This window comes from Malaclemys terrapin, chromosome 1 (genome assembly GCF_027887155.1).
Source record: "Malaclemys terrapin pileata isolate rMalTer1 chromosome 1, rMalTer1.hap1, whole genome shotgun sequence".
NCBI classification, from domain to species: Eukaryota; Metazoa; Chordata; order Testudines; family Emydidae; genus Malaclemys; species Malaclemys terrapin.
Window position 1 is genome coordinate 67,587,864 of NC_071505.1, and position 20,526 is coordinate 67,608,389.

A 20,526-nucleotide genomic window follows, 5' to 3' on the forward strand; every position below is an offset into this window, starting at 1 on the left:
TCATTAAACACGCTTTCTTTTAAACCATGTCTAATTTTTACAAAGGTACACTCACCAGAGGTCCCTTGTCTGCCCTCAGGGTCCAAGAACATGCCTTGGGTGGGTTCGGGGGTTACTGGCTCCAGGTCCAGGGTGAAAAACGTATCCTGGCTGTTGGGGAAACCAGTTTCTCCGCATCCTTGCTGTGAGCTATCTTCAATCTCTTCATCATCATCTTCCTCATCCCCAAAACCCGCTTCTGTGTGGCGTGATTCTCCATTGACGGAGTCAAAGCACAGGGTTGGGGTAGTGGTGGCTGCACCCCCTAGCATGGCATGCAGCTCAGCGTAGAAGCAGCATGTCTGCGACTCTGTCCTGGAATTTCCGTTTGCCTCTCTGGTTGTGTGGTAGGCTTGCCTTAGCTCCTTAATTTTCACCCGGCACTGCTGTGCGTCCCTGTTATGGCCTCTGTCCTTCATGCCCTTTGAGACTTTTTCTAATGTTTTGGCATTTTGTTTACTGTAACGAGTTCAGCTAGCATGGATTCGTCTCCCCATATGGCGAGCAGATCCCGTTACCTCCCGTTCAGTCCATGCTGGAGCTCTTTTGCGATCCTGGGACTCCATCATGGTCACCTCTGCTGATGAGATCTGCACTCACCTGCACCTTGCCACGCTGACCAAACAGGAAATGAGATTCAATAGTTCGCGGGCCTTTTCCTGTCTACCTGGCCAGTATATCTGAGTTGAGAGCACTGTCCAGAGCGGTCACAATGGAGCACTCTGGGATAGCTCCCGGAGGCCAATACCGTCGAATTGCGTCCACACTACCCCAAATTCGACCCGGCAAGGCCAATTTCAGCGCTAATCCCCTCGTCGGAAGTGGAGTAAAGAAATCGATTTAAAGAGCCCTTTAAGTAGAAAAAAAGGCTTCATCGTGTGGACGGGTCCAAGCTTAAATCGAGGTAATGCTGCTAAATTCGACCTAAAATTGTAGTGTAGACCGAGCCTAAGGCCACTTTAAGGTCTCTTTTCCCTGCAAGAGTGGTATACAGTGAGTACAAATGTAATTAACCCCAACTTTAAGACCTCTTCACTCTTCCTGAATTAACCAATTCTTCACAAGACTCCAGTATGTATGTGCCAAATTTAAAGTTTCAAAGCAAAAATATTTTTTGACCGATCCAAGTGAAAATATCTACTAAACAATATTCGTAAAGGAAAAAAGTAGGATGCATTTTTTTATTTCCCTAAAACTCAAAAATAACTATATAGTTTAGTCTGAACTTAAAAATCAATCTTTCCAATCAGTAATGAGCGATTTCTGCCCTGAAGGAATATCTTTTGAGAAATTTATGAATGATTGAATATAGTGTTTAGAAGGGGATGCCACCTTCTCCTGAACTGTAGTGTTGCTACTGTGAGAGTCTAATAAATATGTTTTTGATAAGTGGGGGATATTGCCTATGTGTATAGTGGTTTTCAGTTGCACATAGCCACCAGAAAATCTTGAGGGAAAAATAAAACTTCGTATATATAAATTCATGAGAATATACACAGGCTCAGACATCAAATTCCAGTAAATTCTATAGAATTATGTGAAGTACATGCATCAGACAACGCTTTACAGTAACCACTTGCTTGTTTGAGCTGGGATGGCATGGAAAGATTCCTGCCCCCTTTTGCTTGAAAAAGTCAAATATCAATGGCCTTATGAAAAAAAAAAGAGGTTATGATTGTAGTTAAAACTGACTGAAAGCAGGGAAAATATTTTCAGTTTTTGAAAAAATACTGCTGTTCTGTATCAGAGCGATCTCTATATGACACATCCTACAACTGATATTTATGGAGGAGGGTATTTTGAAGTTGTCAGCTTGGACTGGCAGGTATCATTCTATATCACGTCATGTGACATAAATAGCTTACATAGTTTGTGACAAAAAGCCACAAGCTAAACTCCTTTTATCAGAAGGGAGTGTATATATTTGTTCCCTTTATTTTATCAGACACCTACCTTACCTAGATAGTCTGCACTTAGTTATAGCAGGTTATTGGACAAGATTGGTTCATAACTAATTTTAGATCATTTGCCAGTTTGGAAGGTGTTTTAGATTTAATTTGATGGTATGGATTAACTATTTACGAGTCATTATTTTCAAATATTGGAGCAATTAAAACACAATTACTAATAGAAAACTCATACACAGAAACAAATATAACCAGTAAAAATAACCATATTGAATTTTCACTTACTAAAAAGCATGATGAGCTTAATCCTGGCTTATGTCACCTGTGAAGTACAAAACAAAGCTATAACTCACATGGATGGGCCCATTGCAGACAAACAACCCTCCCACCACTGTTCTACCCCATCAGTTGACATGTGGGAGAAAACACCACCATCTGTAACCCTGAATCATACCCATAACCTCTCCTCCTTGCAGCAATCCTGATAGCTTCTCTGCAGGGAGAGGAGCATAATTTTCAGATCATATCTTAAGCGTGGAGATCTTATTTCAATCAGTTTCCTGTTATGCCAGGTATCTTCATGTGTCTTGACTCTGGATACAGAGTCCTTCTGCATCCTCTTCTATGCCAGCCATGGTTGTATTAATAAGGATAGGGATGGCCAATGAGGAGCTGAAACATACAAGAGTAAGGAGTTAATGTGTCCTTTACTCCTGTCCAAAGCTGTCACATTTGTCCCTCCCTATATTACTGTATAATTAAGAAGGGGTTAGTCTGTTTACACATAACATTGAATCGGTTTAATTAAAAGTTTGATTTTTTTAAGCCAGTCTAGTTAAATTGGTGAAACTTTGGGCGTTGAAACTCTTAAATCAATTTAAACCTGGCTTATAGTGGCGTGGTTGCCCTCATAAATTTGCAGAGCAAGCCAAACTGATGTAAACAGTTTTAAACCAATATACTTGTGCCCTCATAGGAGTTTTCACCAGTTTATATAAACTGCATTAATTAAACTAGTTTGTTTAAACTGGTGCAAGTTTAGATAAGCCTTAGCAGAGAAATAACAAGTAGGGAATTGGATAAGTCTTTGCAACTTCCAAAAAAGTGTTTTTAAAAAAATGTTAATATTAGAAATACTTTATCAGTGACAGTACTGTGTTGTAATAATTTATGGAGGCTTTGGTCCTGCAAACATTTAACTGAACTCATATGCATAACAGAACTGCAAGCATACATAAAGTTGCATATGTGCGCTGTGTTTGTAGTATCAGGGTTTCTGTGGTCTGTATTGCTGCACCTTAAAATTTTGATTATTGTCATATATTTTATCATGTGCTACTGGAATTATAGTTAAGATGGAGGCGTCACATGTACCCTACACCCATAGTTTTAATTTTTTTTACTTTCTCACTAATTACTTTTTACAAAAAATGCCATACGTGAAAACCAGGTAGTCTAGTATGTCAATGTATCTAGTATTAGATGGCATATGTGAATTATCAAACCATATTTATTTGCATTTCATTTCATAATTTCATTAGTTTTATATAGTTCAAGCACACTGATCAGTTTCCCATTGGAACTATGTCCAAGAGAAGTTTGCATGTAGTTTTCTTTTTTAAAAAAGATGATAAGGAAAACAAATATTAGGCTGTAGCTTTGATCAAGCGCATACAAGCTAAATTACCTTACAGTGCTTTGTGTGGCGATAATTTTAAAAAGCCCACCTTTTGATTTTTGAGCAAATCCTAGTTTAAAGTAAATAATTAGTTGAATTAAAATAATTTACTAAATTAAGGTATTCTTTTTGAGACACTTGGGGCTTGATCCTGCATTCCTTGCAATCTCACTGAAGTTAAAGAAATTTAGAATGTGGAATGTGTTTGTCCTGCAGATGTTTATGTGCATGCTTCAAGCACATGAGTAGTCACCTTGAAAACAATGTTAAGTACTTGCAAAAGTGTTCATGGGATTAGGCCTAAATTGTTGCTGAAAGTTTAAAAAGGAATGAAAATAAAAACACATACAGTGTAAGATTAGCTGGTTAAAATGAAAAGATCTTTTCAGTGACTAGTGGCTACAAACCAAACTGCTGAAAACACTTTCAGTTAGAAACCTGAGACTAAAGGACCTGCTCCTGCTCCCATTGATTATGCACAAAACTATTTAGGGATTACCTATAAACCAAAGAATTGATTCTAATCTCACTTTCACTGGTGTAAACCAGAAATAACTCCATTTAAATCAACAGAGTTACACTGGTGTAAAATTTAGGTAGGGAGATTCGAATCAGGCCCCAAGTCTTGAAGGAGCAATTGATTTCCCAGGTATTTAATTAAGGATATTTTGAAAAACAATGCCTCTCCAAGGCCCCGATTCTGTAACTGCATCCTCATGGGTGCAGGTTGAGTTGGCAGATTAGGTTCCAAACTGTGTTGCTCCTTTATATTACTTGAGGTAGAACACATGTTGAAAATTATAATTAGCCCACAAAATTAACTGTGTCATTAGTGTTCATCTATTTTTTAAATATTTTACTAGTGATTTATGAAGATTATGTAAATTGAAATAATCATTTTACTCCCACAAGTATTCCTTTTAAGGAAAGATAAGTAAAACATGTTCTTTTACAATGTTAAATCCTTTTCAAATTAAAAAATATATAATCTTTTCCTTACATTGTTCTTTGGTTCCAGAACATCACAGAATTGCTGCTTTAGACGAGACAAGCTGGTTGCTGGGGAACATCAATCAAACTGGCTATTTTCGGGTTAACTATGACATAAGGAATTGGAGGTTGTTAATTGACCAACTAATGAGGAACCATGAGGTAAGCTCCTAGTTTCATGTCTAGGATCTGCTTTGATGTGTGAGCTGTACGAGTTGTGGCATGGCTTTTATCATCCTAAATGGTTCCGTTTTTCTGGTTTTCTCCTCACAGGTTATCTCTGTCAGTAATCGAGCAGGTTTGATTGATGATGCATTCAATCTAGCCAGGTATATTTTCCTGTAGATAATCTCACCTAATATACAGTCCTGTAACAATTCCTGCATTTAGTTTCCCAGAGGATGTGCATGTTTTTAACACACTTTAATTGCTGCCACCTTCCTTTTCTTTTCTCCCTACCCCCGCCCCCCCCCCACCTCCAATATGGAGCTTAAGCACTGTCTGTAGCACTCTCCTCACTCTTTATCAATAATTGCCATAGGGTATTTCCAAGTCTTCAGAGTCCTGTTCAATTTTGCAGCAAGTTCAATATAACACTTTGGAGATTAATAATCTCTTCCCTATTTCACTAATGAACTAGGTTTGATATTGTTATGGTTTTTTTTAAATAACCCTAGAAGTGTATTTAATTTGTAATGGAAAACATCTTCAAGCTTCAGGATTTTTTCTCTCTGATATATTACTGTTATATTTTCCAATATGTTTTTTGGTAATCCATCATGGAAGGATTTTTCTGTGTGATGATGATTATGCCACATGGAAGGTTTGTGGTTCTGTTTAAAAGTTCTAAACTTTATGTAGTATTTTAGTGCTTTATTATTGTTTGCATAGTTACATAATTAGATTAAATAATACAATGCTGATTCAATAATGATTTGTTTACAACATAAGGCAATGGAATCTCATCTGTTTTAAATTCAAGAGTACATCTGCAGTCAAAGAGTAAAGAGAAGTGTAAGAACTGGAGCTGGTCAGACTTTAAGATACTTGATATCCTTGGGAACACTCCTGCTCTCAGCCAAACACCTTTAGGTCAAAGATTATGTAAAAACTATAGCTAAGACTATTGGCTGTTCTGTTTGATGACATATTTATGGCCAGATTTTGGCTTTAAATTGCTGGTTGCAATAGACAGCAGCACAGAGGTACTTTGAAACAGCTGAGACTCCCAGAGGTGTATTACTAGACTCAGGCATGATGTCACTGAGGAATGCAGGCCAGGTTTGCCCCAGCTATACCTTTTGAAAGAATAAAAAATGGCAGTGTGCCCTCCCCTACATACTCCTCTCCACCCTCTTTTGGGACGTTGGTGCCACTGCCAGAACTAGCCTGGACAAGGGGTGGAACTAGGATTATTCCTTGCAGAGGTGTACTGGGTTGCAGGGAGAGGTAATCCTTGAACCCACTGGTTATAGTAGATTGAAACAACCAACTACTGCACCAGCTAAGTAGGAAAAGACATTGTGGAGAAAAACTGCTTTCCCCAGCCTGGGAGACGAGTGGGAGTGCTCTTCCTTTCCTTTTAGCCCCTTTAACCTCTGCATGCACCTTCCCACGTGAACATGTGCAAAGCTTATTACAATTCATCACTCTGAGTGAAATCCAAGCCCAATTGACTTCAGTGGGGCCAGCATTCCATCCTTAGTGTTCTACATTGCCACTAGAATGCTGTATAGTGCTCTGAGCAACCTTGACTATTAAAAGTACTAGTGCATATACAGTAAAACAACATTCTGTCCTAATTTAACTGTAGTGTGACACTTCAGAGCTTCTTTTCATTGCTAATAAAGCTTGAGTTGCCTGTAGCCATATAATATTAGTCTGTGATCTCTTCAATTTCCATACACTAAACAATGTCAGATCTGGCTAGCACCTCAGTGAAAATCCATGCACTGTAAGAAGTTGTATTGGTAATCAGTAGGTGGCCATCTTCCCTCTGAATCAATACTGAGCTAACAGCCCTGAGTACTGTTTTGTTGAAAGTGCCCACTTTTAGATGAGATATAAAGCCAAAGTCCTGACTGCCTGGAGTCATTAAAGGTTCCATAGTGCTTTTTACAGACTAAGCTCTTTTACCCAAATGTCCTGGCCAAGTTCATATTTGGGTTATTATGTCTTGCTTACCTAAATATTCCCCCAGGTTCAGATGAATAAGGCATGCCTCACTTACCTTCCCGAATTGTTCTGTAGTATTGCTGAGTATTACTACATTACCCTAAGGAGATGACAGAACTTCAGTGATTTTTAAAGCACTTTGGGATCTTTCCCATGGAATGCACGGTAAAAATGTAAGTCAGTATTGTTAGGGATGAGCTACAAAGGTATTCTGCTGTAGTTGGCACTTTTGCATAGCGGAAGAGTGTATACATATGTATTATTTGCCTAGAGTGAAATGTTCCTGTGATGGAGATCCATAGGTAGATCTCTATTTTGTTTTTGTCTTTTTCTTCTATTTCTACAGGGCAGAGCAGTATATATCATTATGAATAGGTTGCCTTGCAAGAGAATCCGGGTGTGGCAGATTAGGTTATGGGAAAGGTTTACATATTTACATAGAGCAGTTTTACATCCAGCATTCAAAGAATAATAAGCTAAATTACTGGGGATAAACTTGCCGTATTTCTTCAGATAAGTATAAAACATGCTCCTTATTCTCTCCCTTTCAGTTCATGTACAGAATATCATTCTTCCTTAGACAAACAATGAAGCACCCTTATCATAGAATCAAAAAGATTAAGGTTGGAAAAGACCTCAGGAGGTCATTTAGTCCAACCACCGGCTCAAAGTAGGACCTACCCCAACTAAATCATCCCAGCCAGAACTTTGTCAAGCCGGGCCTTAAAAACCTCTAAGGATGGAGATTCCACCACTTCCCTAGGTAACCCATTCCAGTGCTTCAACACCCTTCTAGTGAAATAGTATTTCCTAATATCCAACCTAAACCTCCCCCACTGCAATTTACGACCATTGCTCCTTGTTCAGTCATCTGCCACCACTGAGAACAGCCTAGCTCCATCCTTTTTGGAACCCCCCTTCTGGTAGTTGGATGCTAGAGGGTAGCTGAAGGATGCTATCAAATCCCCCCTCATCCTTCTCTTCTGCAGACTAAATAAGCCCAGTTCCCTCAGCCTGTCCTCAGAAGTCATTTGCCCCAGCCCCCTAATCATTTTTGTTGCCCTCTGCTGGACTCTCCCCAATTTGTCCACATCCTTTCTGTAGTGGGCGGCCCAAAACTGGACTCAGTACTCCAGGTGTGGCCTCAACAGTGCCGAATAGAGGGGAATAATCTCTTCCCTCCATCTGCTGGCAGTGTTTCTACTAATGCATTCCAATATGCCATTAGCCTTCTTGGCAACAAGGGCACACTGTTAACTCATATCCAGCTTCTAGTCCACTCTAATCCCCAGGTCCTTTTCTGCAGAACTGCTGTTTAGCCAGTCGATCCCCAGTCTGTAGCAGTGCATGGGATTCTTCCGTCCTAAATGCAGGACTCTGCACTTGTCCTATGCCTGTGTTTAATTTAGTCACATTGCTTCACTAGATATATTGCTCATATTTTACTTTTTGGCTCTTTGATCCCAGTCCGGCTGCACATGGGGGCTTAGGCAGGCTCCCTGCCTGCCCTGCCCTGGCTCCGTGATGCTCCCAGAAGCAGATGGCACGTCCCTGCGGCCCCTGGGGAAGACGGGGGGCAGGGAGTCTCCGTGTGCTGCCCCCTCCCCGAGTGCTGGCTCCGCAGCTCCCATTGGCCGGGAACTGCGGCCAGTGGGAGCTGTGAGGGCAGTGCTTTTGGGCAGGGGCAGTGCACGGAGAACCCCTGGCTCCCCTGCCTAGGATATGCTACCAGAAAGATGTGCCAGTCGCTTTCGGGAGCCGACCAAGGTAAGCGCTGCCTGGCCGGAGCCCGCACCCCTCACCCCCTCCCGCACACAAACACCCTCCCAGAGCTTGCACCCCTTCCCACACCCAAACTCTCTCCCAGAGCCTGCACTCCCTCCTGCACCCAACCCTGCCCCGGCCTGGTGAAAGTGAGTGAGGGTGGGGCAGATCGAGCAACGGAGGGAGTGGGGATGGAATGAGCAGAGGACGGGAAGAGGTGGGGCGGGGGTGGGGCTGGGGGGGGCAGGAGTGAGACTTGGGGGGGGAAGGGGTGGGGTGGAGGCAGGGCCTGGACTGAGCAGTGAGGCTTGGGGGGCCCTGAAAAATTTTAAATTAAAATGGGGGTCCTTGGGTTGCTAAATTTGAAAACCACTGACATACAAGTCATGCCTGTGGTAGTAGGGGCATGGTTGTATGAGACAATGCTGTGGGGATTCTGGGCATTGCTATGACTCATACAGCAGACCCTAGAAGCTGATGTAACTTAGACTGGCCCTCAGGGCTATCAAAGTTAGGGTCTTTCAATTTCCTAAACAGGATCAGGAGGGCACATAGGTAGTTTAAAGTCACTTAATCCTCGTCCCTGAGCTGCAAGTTCTATGCAACTCCTCTTAAGAGGGACAACACAGAATCTCACTTCAGATGTTGAGTATCGCCACGTTTCGTACTTTACTACTATATTCCATATATTGTACTATTTCAGTCTCATGTGCAGTGCAGTATGTTTGTCTTCTCCTAGCCCACAGGTGCTGACTTTTGTTTTTGCTGGTGGGTGCTCCTCTCTGCCCCTTCCCCTCCATGCGAGAGGGAAAGAGGCTGAATGCGGTCGGGACCATGGGGAAAGAGGTGGGACTTTAGGGTGGAGCACAGGTGGAGCAGGGGGCGGGACCCACTAAAGAGTAATCCGGCCCTCTGGGTGCTGAGTGAGCCCTATGTTTTTTCGGTGGGAGCTTGAGCCCCAGAGCACCCGCGGAGTTGGTGCCTATGTCCCACCCTATATAGTGGTATGTGATGTGTGGAGAGTATGCTTATGTAATCGTCCGTGCTTAAGATGTGAGAGTAAGTAACCTCATTAACCAAATATATAGGTGCTAGTTACATGATTATCACAGATGTCATATGTTCATCTATACCAACACATATATACGTATATGCACTCTGAAAAAGAGAGAAGCAGTGAATGTACATATGTTTAAAATTCCTAGTTATTAATATTTTCATACTTAAAATAATTAATAAAAAGAAAGCAGCTGGCATATTGATTTTATTCTTGTCTTTCTAAAAATTTGTTCCAAAGTAAGCAACTCCCTTTCACCTTACACTGTATTTCTGCTTGAATATATGATATGAGTAGTCTATATGCAGAACAACCCATCTCAGAAGCTTCTGAAATACTCCCTAGAGTGTTGCGAAACTTGATAAGGTTCATGTCCATTCTGCGATACAGCTATTTCATTCACTTTTCCAGTGTCTTAATATAATGTTTCTAGCTGTTCTTAATGCTAATTTTATCCACATTTTGTTTGTAGAGGATGTACCAATTTCTCTCCTTAGTGTAATTTAATACCCACAGGTCTGGGGGAAGCTACAAAATTACTTCTATAATCTATCTTGGAGCACTGAATATTTTCTTTTGATATTCATATATGCTTTTACATCTCCAAACTGTACATTATCATCTTTATCTCCCCTTTTACATCTCCAGCATAATGGTCTCTCAAACATAAACAATCTAGATGAATACATACCTCAAAGGAACATTTTTAAGTTGTGTAGCTTTCATTTCCCAAAGTTTGGTTCATTAAGTGTGAGTTTATTCTTTCCCAGTGTGTTGCTCACAAAAAATTACTAGGAGTTGAACTGAATTGTTTTTGAAAATTATTAGTGGTTGGGTGCTCTGTGTGGTTTGTCTGACTTCTCAGAATCTGGTTAATTCTGTGGATTTATTTTAGTGTAAGGTAAGAACAAATCCTAATGCCCCTTAAACTTTCTTCTCAACTATGGTCCCTAGGCACATCCCAAGCATCTGGAGAACTGCAGCACTTGCAGTAACAAACTTTTTGGGAGACAATCCCTTAGGCTTAGTCTTGACGGCAAACTTTGCTGGCATAGCTGTGTCAGCTAGGAGTGTGAAAAAAATTACACCTCCTGTGCCAGCATAGCTGTGCCAGCAGAAACCCTAGCGTAGGTGCAGTTATACCAGCAAAATGATTCTTCTGCAGACATGGCCTATGTCATTTGGGAAGGCAGTTTAATTGTACCAGCAAAGGACTTCCTTGTCAGTATAACCAGTGTCTCCACTAGAGGGCTTTGTCAGCATAGCTATTGGTATAGATGTGCCGTAAAGCACTCGTAGTGTAGATGAGCCCGTAGTCTTTTTTTGACCAAAAATCTTGAGTAGGAATAGGCTTCAGGCACCCTTCCTTCACTGCCTCACTTAAAAGTTGAACTGCCTCACTTAAAAGTTAACTTCTTTGATATGGATTGCCTGAAATTTCCAGACAGTCTAAAACCACAAGGGTTGCAATAAAACAAGATTTATTAAGAGTATACAGAGAAAATCAAATTAAAACAGAAGAAATTGTATGCACAATAAACTGAGCAAAGGGTAATCCAGATAGCTACAATCAATGGTGTTGCAAGAAGTAGGAAACATCTTACTTTTCTTGAAAGTGTCAATCTTGTTCTTTGCATTTCTTGTTCTTTTCTGTCCAAATATATCAGAGACCCAGCGCCTATGGTGCCAGGTCTATTTCCCCTGGCTCCCTGGGATCTAAGGTCCTTGATAGTTTCTGATGCTTGTTAAGCGTGTGATACGATTCAGTATCATACCAAGCATGTAGACCTAGATTACAACAGATTTTCAACAATATAATGTTTGATCAGGTGTACTAAGTGTGGGGAAGTGGAATAGTCTTAGTCTCCCACACAGTAGATATTGCCCCAGTATTTGTTAAATTAAATTAAATTAATGGAGATATCCCATCTCCTAGAACTGGAAGGGACCTTGAAAGGTCATTGAGTCCAGCCCCCTGCCTTCACTAGCAGGACCAAGTACTGATTTAGCCCCAGATCCCCAAGTGGCCCCCTCAAGGATTGAACTCACAACCCTGGGTTTAGCAGGCCAATGCTCAAACCACTGAGCTATCCCTCCCCCCTCCAATGTTAATGTTCTCCTTCCAGCCCTGGAGTTGTTTAACAGATTTCCTCTGTGGAAATGTAGCATGTTTCCAAAGTTCCTTTGATCTTGCCTGTGCTTCAGTCAGCAGTCAAGGTGATTGGATCCTGGTTTGGATGTCAATTGCTCAGGAAACCAACTCTTGATTCTGACAATCTGTCTTATTGACTGGTATCCAGTCTTCTATTTTGGGGCAATGTCATTGAGAAGGTTGTGGTGAGGCAACTTGTTAGTTTCTTGAATATTCAGATTTTCTTCATGCTGGTCTATTGGATCATAGGCCCAGCAATGGGGTAGAATCTGGACTGGTTACATTTATTAGTGATCTGCTAGCAAAGGGCAAAGATACATACCAATTCTTTTAGATCTTCCAGCAGCATTTGATACTGCTGATCAGGAGTTCTGGTGGATTAGCTTGTAGGCCTTTGTGGTGGTGAATTTCGTTGCTCCATTCCTGTTTTGAGAGAACCCTGAGGGTAGTTGTGGGCAATTGTTATTCTGCCCCAGATAGAGTGCATGGCCCGGATTCTCTCCCATTCCACAAATTACCACCCTGACACCACTTCCTGGGTATGTCTACACTGCAATTAAATATCCGCAGCTTGTCCATGTCAGCTGACTCAGGTTCATGGGGCTCAGTTATAGGTCTGTTTAACTGTGATGTAGATGTTTGGGCTCTGGAACCCTCCCCTCTCATGGGGTCCTGGAGCCCCAGCCCAAGCATCTACACTGCCATTAAACAGCCTTGTAGCCTGAGCCCTGTGAGTCCTAGTCAGCTGACATGTTCCAGCTGCAGGTGTTCGACAGCTGCTGTCTTTATCTCAGAGGTATATTCCCCAAATACAGACATAGGATAAGGTAATATTGGACTCCTTTTACCAACCTGAAAGAATAATTAAGTCCTGTTACAGGTGTCATTCTGTCTGGAATAGCTCACAACTGGGAGTGCCTACCTCAGGGCAAACTGTCAGAAAACCAGGGCAGACACCCCAAACTGCATGTGTGTTCTATAATTAGATTTCACCAACCCAGTAACAAATGTGAATTCCTGGATCTCTATACCAGTCTTACCATGGAGGCACAGCCCCTGAGACTCTCCAGCCTATCTTGCCACCCAGACAAACTGGACTTTGTGATAATGGTCACTTAACCCAAAAATCACACCACATCAGGTTGCTCCCAGTCCCAAGGGACCAGTCACTTACCCAGATCAGTTGGTACTCCAGATCTTACACCAAAGACAATGCTGGCAGCCAATTCTATTGTAAACTAACTAAAGATTTATTAGCTAAATAAAAAAGAATGGGAGTTATTGAGAGGTTAAAGCAAGTAAAATCTTCTAACAGGTGAGTCACAGTTTGCAACTTCAAATGGTGGCAATGATGTAATAAACTGCCAGTTTCCTGAAAGTCTTTCAGGGCTACCCAGAATAACTCTGGGGATCTCCATCTTCTCATTCAGTTATTCTGCCCTGTTAGATTCCAAACAGTCCAGAGATAAAGGATTTTTCTTTGAATTCATATTTATAGTCTCTTCACTCTGACAGTGTCTCTATGCATAGGAGTTTTCCTTTGATGGGAGTGAGGAATGCACTTTGAGTCTCTGACCCCGGGTCATCACCACAATAGCTATGTGTTTTAGAATTAGCACCTTTTCTGATAAACTCCTTCATTAGCAATCCCCAAGCCTTCTTTGGTGACTGATGAGTTATTTAGTTATGGGGCTATTTACCATGTAAATGTTTTCTATTGCAATATTACAGAAACAGATAAGTGTAACATCCCATTCGTTTTATGAAATTTAAACATCTGAATATACATTTATACATCTAACTATTACTTTGATCTACACTCGTTAATGGACTTGAATACACTCTAGCATGACCTGGTCAGCCAGCGTCACAACATGGAACTAGCAATGTAAAGGTAAAACTTGGCTTTCATTTATTTTTAAGAAAAATAATTTTCTAGTGCTTTTCCTTGTGAACATAACTTTGGAGATGTAAATAGCTGGAAATGGTTTGCTTAGGGTTGAAAGCATCTCATTTATTCCCTAAAAATCACATTCTCCTCACAGCCACTCTCCTTCCACGTTTGTCCTTCAAAGTCCAGAAAAAGCATAGCCCTGGGAGCCTTGAGTTTTTGAGAAGACCCCAGGTGAGTTCACATATACGGGAGCAATGCTACCCAGTCCGTCATATGCTCCCTACCAGTCAACTGCCTGAGGCTGAGCCAACTCCTCTGCTGAGCAGCTAACATGACTTCTGGATGCAAAGAGGGGAGCTGTGACACTTTAATGAAGACACACTCAGTGCTAAGCTTCTCCCGTGGCTTAGTTAATCCACCTCCCCGACAGGCAGTAGCTGTGTCAGCAGGTACCTAAACAAAGATGCTGAACATCAGCAGCACCCATTGACTCCTTTTAGCACACTGAGTCCTGGAGCACCTACTGGAGCCTTTTTCTCAAGTCTGAGCCGTGACCATCACTGTAATTTATCCTTTAACCTTTGGTTTACACTCCTCCATGTAAAATGCAAATCTGTTCTCCTTGTTTTGGAAACATATTTCCCTGAAGCAGCTGCGTGACAATTAAACTATGGAGTTGTACTCATTTTATCACACTAATCCTTCCCCAGAGATTAAGATTTAATTTATTCCAGCATCTAAAGTCTTCCAACATATTCAAGATAATTGGATTCATATTATCCTTAATTATGTTACTTACAGCCCTGTTCAACCTAATGCCCAAATAAGTCAGTTCTGTAAGGACCCACTTAAAATTCCAGGGCTAGAAATTAGTAAATTTTCAAGTCTTTGACCATGGTAGAAATTCTCCTCTAGCCCAATTAATATATTTCAAAACCTTTCCAAATTTCAACTACCATGTCTAGGTTTGCTGGTGTTGCTTTGCTTTGCTCATTCACAAACAATAGTACCCACCTAAATGTGCACTGTATATTCAACCCTCATTATTGCTCCTAATAGCAGTTGCTAATTGTTTCAATATTAAGGCAAACAATAGTGCTGCTAAATGGCTTCCTTAACAAGTGCCTCTGTGTACCAGCAAAGGGAGTTTATCCTAGATTGATCGTGTGGACCACAGTTGATTGATGTCAACACATACTGTCTATTATTTTAATAAATGCTGGCCCACATCCAAATTATTTCTGCATATATGGCAAGTAGGTCTTCTGTACTGTGTCGTGCACATTTTGTTCATCTAACAACACTGCAGCTGTTGACTCTAAAGTGGCTTCCCACAGGTTAACCCTTTCACATAAATTTTGTCTTAGTTGTGCCCCTTGTCAGTAAGGATGGGAAGGTGCAGACCCATGGATATTTCAAGGTAAGGGAGTGCCTTTTTGCATGCCAATCAGTATGTTGTATCACATAGCAAAGCCTTGCGCTCCACCCTGGCTGGAGACGAGCATTTCAGTTCATATTTGCATATGCTAATACAAGAGTCAAAGTAGTTCCTAACAATAAACACACTTAAAAAGTCTGTTCTGCTGTAATCCTCTTCTTCAGTCAAGGGGGTTCATTGGTGGGTTTTTAAGTGTCTGAGAAGCCCAATTTGTGCCCTGCAGGTTTTCCCATAGAAGTGACAGGTGTAATCTTGGAGGAGACATAGTTGTAGACTGGACTGTTGTGCCCTTTCTTTCCTCCTTTTTCGCTTCTCTGTCTCATGAACACATCTGTTCTCCTCAAAGTTGGATGTGGCTTCAATGTAAGCATTGTATCTGCTCTTGTTACATGCCAAAGGGCAATGAAAGAAATGTACAACATAGTCTAGGGAAACAGTGCTACTTAGAGAGCATCCTGGTCAATAGAATAAATTATTGAGAACATGTAAGGAATTTGGATAAGATTCATCAACAACTAGGAAACAATGTTCAAAAGAGTAAATTTGAATTCTTTCAGTGCTCTCTAGAATACATAGTGCACTGGATCGATCTTGATGGAGTGTACATATTTCCTGTAAAAGTGGATGGTGCTATTATCCACCAGCCCCACAAAAAATAACTCTACCTCAATTATTCCTTGGACTAGTGAGTCATTATGGCAAGAATAATTTCATCCGGTGAGCTATCTTAACAGTATTTCTTAGCAACAATCCAAAGTGAATTGGGTCAGGAAAATATAATTATGGTTTCAAGGAAGCAGGGTTTTTTTTTTTTTTAGCTACAGTTTTGACACATGATGGGTCCAAGCTGGCCTTTGCTTGTGATGGATGCATCCACATAACAGTGCAGGAGCTATGAACTCCCATGTGATGGCTGAAGAGAGGAACAATCCATTGCATTTGCCTCACATACATGAACAAGAGCACAGCAGCATTATGCTTGAGTCAATAGAGAACACTCAGCCTGGTGTTTGAAGTAAAGCAAAGAGAGAAGGGGAGGCCCCATAGCTCCTTCCTTATCCCAGACCCACTGCTCCTCTAATCTGTGTATGTGATGACTCTGGTCTGATGTGTTTGAGCAATATTTTTACATTATATATTTTTGATCCATATGGCAGAACATGCACTCTGAACTATTGACCTGCTGCAAGTGTGAGCTGTTGAACTGCAAGTGCAAATTATACTTCCAGATTTTTGGGTTTGCATTAGTGGCTTTATTTAATGCACTTTTTAAAAATGTGGGTCAGGATTTCACTGTAGCTCACCTGAAATAGAACAGCTAGATCACTTTGCTGGCTTTAAATTAAAGTCAAGTATTTTGAGTGAAAGTTGTGTTTGACTTGTTTCTGCCTGGCTTGTAAAATCCACAAGTTTAAGGGAGAAGAAAAATGGTCTTGTAGTTAAGGCACTGGACCGAGACTCGGGAAATCTAGATTCAGTACTTGGGCTAGAAATTATTAGGTTTACAAGTCTTTGACAGTGGTAGAAATTCTCCTCTAGCCCAATTAATATATTTCAAAACCTCTCCAAATTTCAACTATCCAGGTTTGCTGGTGTTGCTTTGCTTTGCTTTGATCATTCACAAACAATGATATGGTATCCACCTACATGGATAGTCTGTCTCTGCCACAGACTTTCCATGTGACCTTGGGCAAGTCACTGAAGTTCTCCGTGTTTCAGATTTTTATCTGTAAAATTGGGGTAACAATACTTTACAAAACCCCTGTGTGTTGAGAGGATATATTCAGAAAGTTTGTGAGGCCATCATATAGTATGCTGATAGGGGACTATGGTCACTCCACACTTACCCTGAAAGGGTTAATATAGATTGAGAAGGGAGCTAATTAACCTAACAGGCCAGAGTTGAGGGGAATCAGGTAGTTTAGTAATCCCTGGACTGAGTAAAGGAGCCCAGCTGAGGAGGAACGACCAGGGGCTGGACTTATAAACACAGGAAATTGGCAGCAGCAGCTCATGGAGCGAGAGAGGGGCTGCAGACCGAGAAGCAGAGAGATGGAGTGCAACTGTGGGCAGGGGCATCAAAGTTGTGAAGCTAATCCCCAAAACAGCCCAGAGGAAGTGCCACCCTAGCAGTAAATTAAAGTGCCCTGTCACAGGGCCATATACGTACATAAATAGAAATTTGTTTTTTCAAATGTGGGGTACAATCCTGTAAACATTCCCACACATGAGTAACTCCACTTACATGCATATTTGCAGGATCATGCCCATATATTGTGTGTTGACATAAATCAACTGTCCCTCATTAGGAAGGTCCTTCATTTTTAAACCCATGTTTGCCTCTAGAATCATAAAAAGAACAGGAGTACTTGTGGCACCTTAGAGACTAACAAATGTATTTGAGCATAAGCTTTCGTAGCCCACGAAAGCTTATGCTTAAATAAATGTGTTAGTCTCTAAGGTGCCACAAGTACTCCTGTTCTTTTTACAGATACAGACTAACACAGCTGCTACTCTGAAACCTGTCATCTAGAATAATAGAAGAGTAAGGTTGGAACAGACCTCAGGACGTCATCTAGTCCAACTCCCTGCTCAAAGCAGGACCAACCCCAACTAAATCATCCCAGCCAGGGCTTTGTCAAGCCGAGCCTTAAAAACCTCTAAGGATGGAGATTCCATCACATCCCTAGGTAACCCAGTCCAGTGCTTCACCACCCTCCTAGTGAAATAGTGTTTCCTAATATCCAACCTAAACCTCCCACATCACAACTTGAGACCATTACTTCTTGTTCTGTCATCTGCCACCACTGAGAACAGCCTAGCTCCATCCTCTTTGGAAACCCCCTTCACGTAGTTGAAGGCTGCTATCAAATTCCTCCTCACTCTTCTCTTCTGCAGACTAAATAACCCAGTTCCTTCAGCGTCTCCCCATAAGTCATGTGCCCCAGCCCCCTCATCATTGTTGTTGTCCTCAGCTGGACTCGCTCCAATTTGTCCACATCCCTTCTGTAGTGGGGGGACCAAAACTGGACGCAACACTCCAGGTGTGACCTCATCAGTGTTGAATAGAGGGGAATAATCACTTCCCTCTGGCAATGCTGGCAATGCTCCTACTAATACAGCCCAATATGCCGCTGGCCTGGGCAACAAGGGCACACTGCGGACTCATATCCAGCTTCTTGTCCACTGCAATCCCCAGGTCCTTTTCTGCAGAACTGCTGCTTAGCCAGTCGGTCTCCAGCCGGTAGCGGTGCATGGGATTCTTCCTTCCTAAGTGCAGGACTCTGCACTTGTCCTTGTTGAACCTCATCAAATTTCTTTTGGCCCAATCTTCCAATTTGTCTAGTTCACTTTGGACCCTATCCCTACCCTTCAGTGTATCTACCTCTCCCCCCAGTTTAATGTCATCTGCAAACTTGCTGAGGGTGCAATTAATCCCATCATCCACACCATTAATAAAAAAGTTGAACGAAACTGGCCCCAGAACCAACCTTTGTGGCACTCCACTTGATACCGGCTGTCAACTAGACATCGAGTTGTTGATCACTACCTGTTGAGCCCGACAATCTAGCCAGCTTTCTATCCACTTTATAGTCCATTCATCCAATTCATACTTCTTTAACTTGCTGGCAAGAATACTGTGGGAGACCATATCAAAAGCTTTGCTAAAGTCAAGATATATCACATCCACCACTTTCCCCATATCCACAGAGCCAGTTATCTCATCATAGAAGGCAATCAGGTTGGTCAGGTATGACTTTCCCTTGGTGAATCCATGTTGACTGTTCCTGATCACCTTCCTCTCCTCCAAGTGCTTCGAAATGGATTCCTTGAGGACCTGCTCCATGATTTTGCCTATTCAAATCTTTGCTTTCTTTTATGCAAACTGTATACATCAGAAAAGGAGAGAGAATAGCCAATGAAACACTGAGCATGCTAAACAAATGCATCCTAAGTAATTTTGAATTTCCTTCAGCACAAAGGGTATGTCTACACAGCATTTTGAAGCTAGCATCCCATCCCGGGCTGACAGACTTGGGCTAATGGGGCTCATTCTAGTAGTCTAAAAATAGTTATATAGACAGTGCTTTGAAGTTACAGCTTGGGATGGAGCTTGGACCCTGAAGCCTAGGGAAGGAGGTGGGCTTCAGAGCCAAGCTACAGCCCAAGCTACAACTTCAGGCCACTGCTAGCCAAAGACTGTTGACCTGAGCTGGGAGTTTCACTCCAAAATGCTATGTCGACATATCCACTGTTGTGGGGCCACACTGGAGCATTGACAAGCTAAGAGGAAAGGGTTGCTCCACTCTACTCCCAAAATTCACCTTTGAAGAGAATAAAGAGCACTTCAGATAATCAGGCCATTTGAAATTGATCTCCTTTAGTCCTTAAAATGTATTCATTTTATGTTTCTTCAGTTAATTGAAGTGTAACATATTTTTCAAAGATTAGGGATTCCTGATAATGAAAAATATGGTATTATGTAGTTTATCATATTGTCTTAACTGTCAGCAGAAAGAAGCACAAGATTCCTTTTTTATCTTTTTTGAGGAAGGGGAGGGAAGAAAACGGGCACAGTTAGTATGAAGTTTGTTTATGTATTTATTTTGCAACAACGGTAAATGATTAATTCAAATTAACACCAGTTTTTGATTACGTGGCAACTCTAAAGCTGGGCAAGATAATTTAAGGGACATGATATTCCCTGTAAACTGCATTCAATTGGAACTGTTCTGTGTAGGATTCTTCAAATATCTCCTGAACGTCACTTGAAGAGTCCTCAACTATTTTGGAAGTAAGAAACCATAATAATAGGAAGGCCTGACTCAAAACTATCATATTACAAGCCTGTCTTATTTATTTCATACTATGGATTTTTAGTGTTGTATACATTTAGCAATTAAAGTTGACTTACAAGTCAAATGTAGTGTTATGTTAATCAAAGAGATGATCTACATTGCAGTATTCCACAGCTGTTGTAAACTGTCCTGACTTGACTGAGTTGGATGGGGCCAGGCAAGCAGCATTGTCTCCTAAGGGCTTGTCGCCATGGTGCATTAGTCCACATCAGAGGGGGATAAATTCTAGTGCACGTTACCATATCATGCACTAACTGGCCCATGTGGACCCTTCTGGCACGCTCTACAAGTTCCCTAGTGCACATTAACATAGTACTGTTTGAATCAGGGCATTAACATGCACTAGGGAACTTTTAGTGCATGCCAGTAGAGTCTGTATGGGCCAGTTAGCGCAGCACACACTAGCGTATGCTAGAATTTACACCCCTCTAATGTGGACTAATGTATAGTTTAGACAAGTCCTTAGAAAACCAAAGTCAGGCCACAGTGGGAAGTGGAGGACTAGGATGGTCAGCCTTGTCTTATTCTTGGTTCTCTTGAGGTAAGACCTGTCTTTGGCAGCCCATATGCTTT

The 20,526-nt window shown here is 41.5% G+C and overlaps 1 protein-coding gene across 1 annotated transcript in view; it reads left to right on the forward strand.

Moving 5' to 3' along the window:
* Nucleotides 1-20,526, forward strand: part of TRHDE (thyrotropin releasing hormone degrading enzyme) — a 308,520-nt gene that overhangs the window by 240,282 nt on the left and 47,712 nt on the right. The window contains exons 11-12 of the mRNA XM_054026638.1: nt 4,643-4,776; nt 4,888-4,943. Of these exons, the coding sequence (XP_053882613.1) occupies nt 4,643-4,776; nt 4,888-4,943 (190 nt within the window). The remainder of the gene's footprint in view (nt 1-4,642; nt 4,777-4,887; nt 4,944-20,526) is intronic.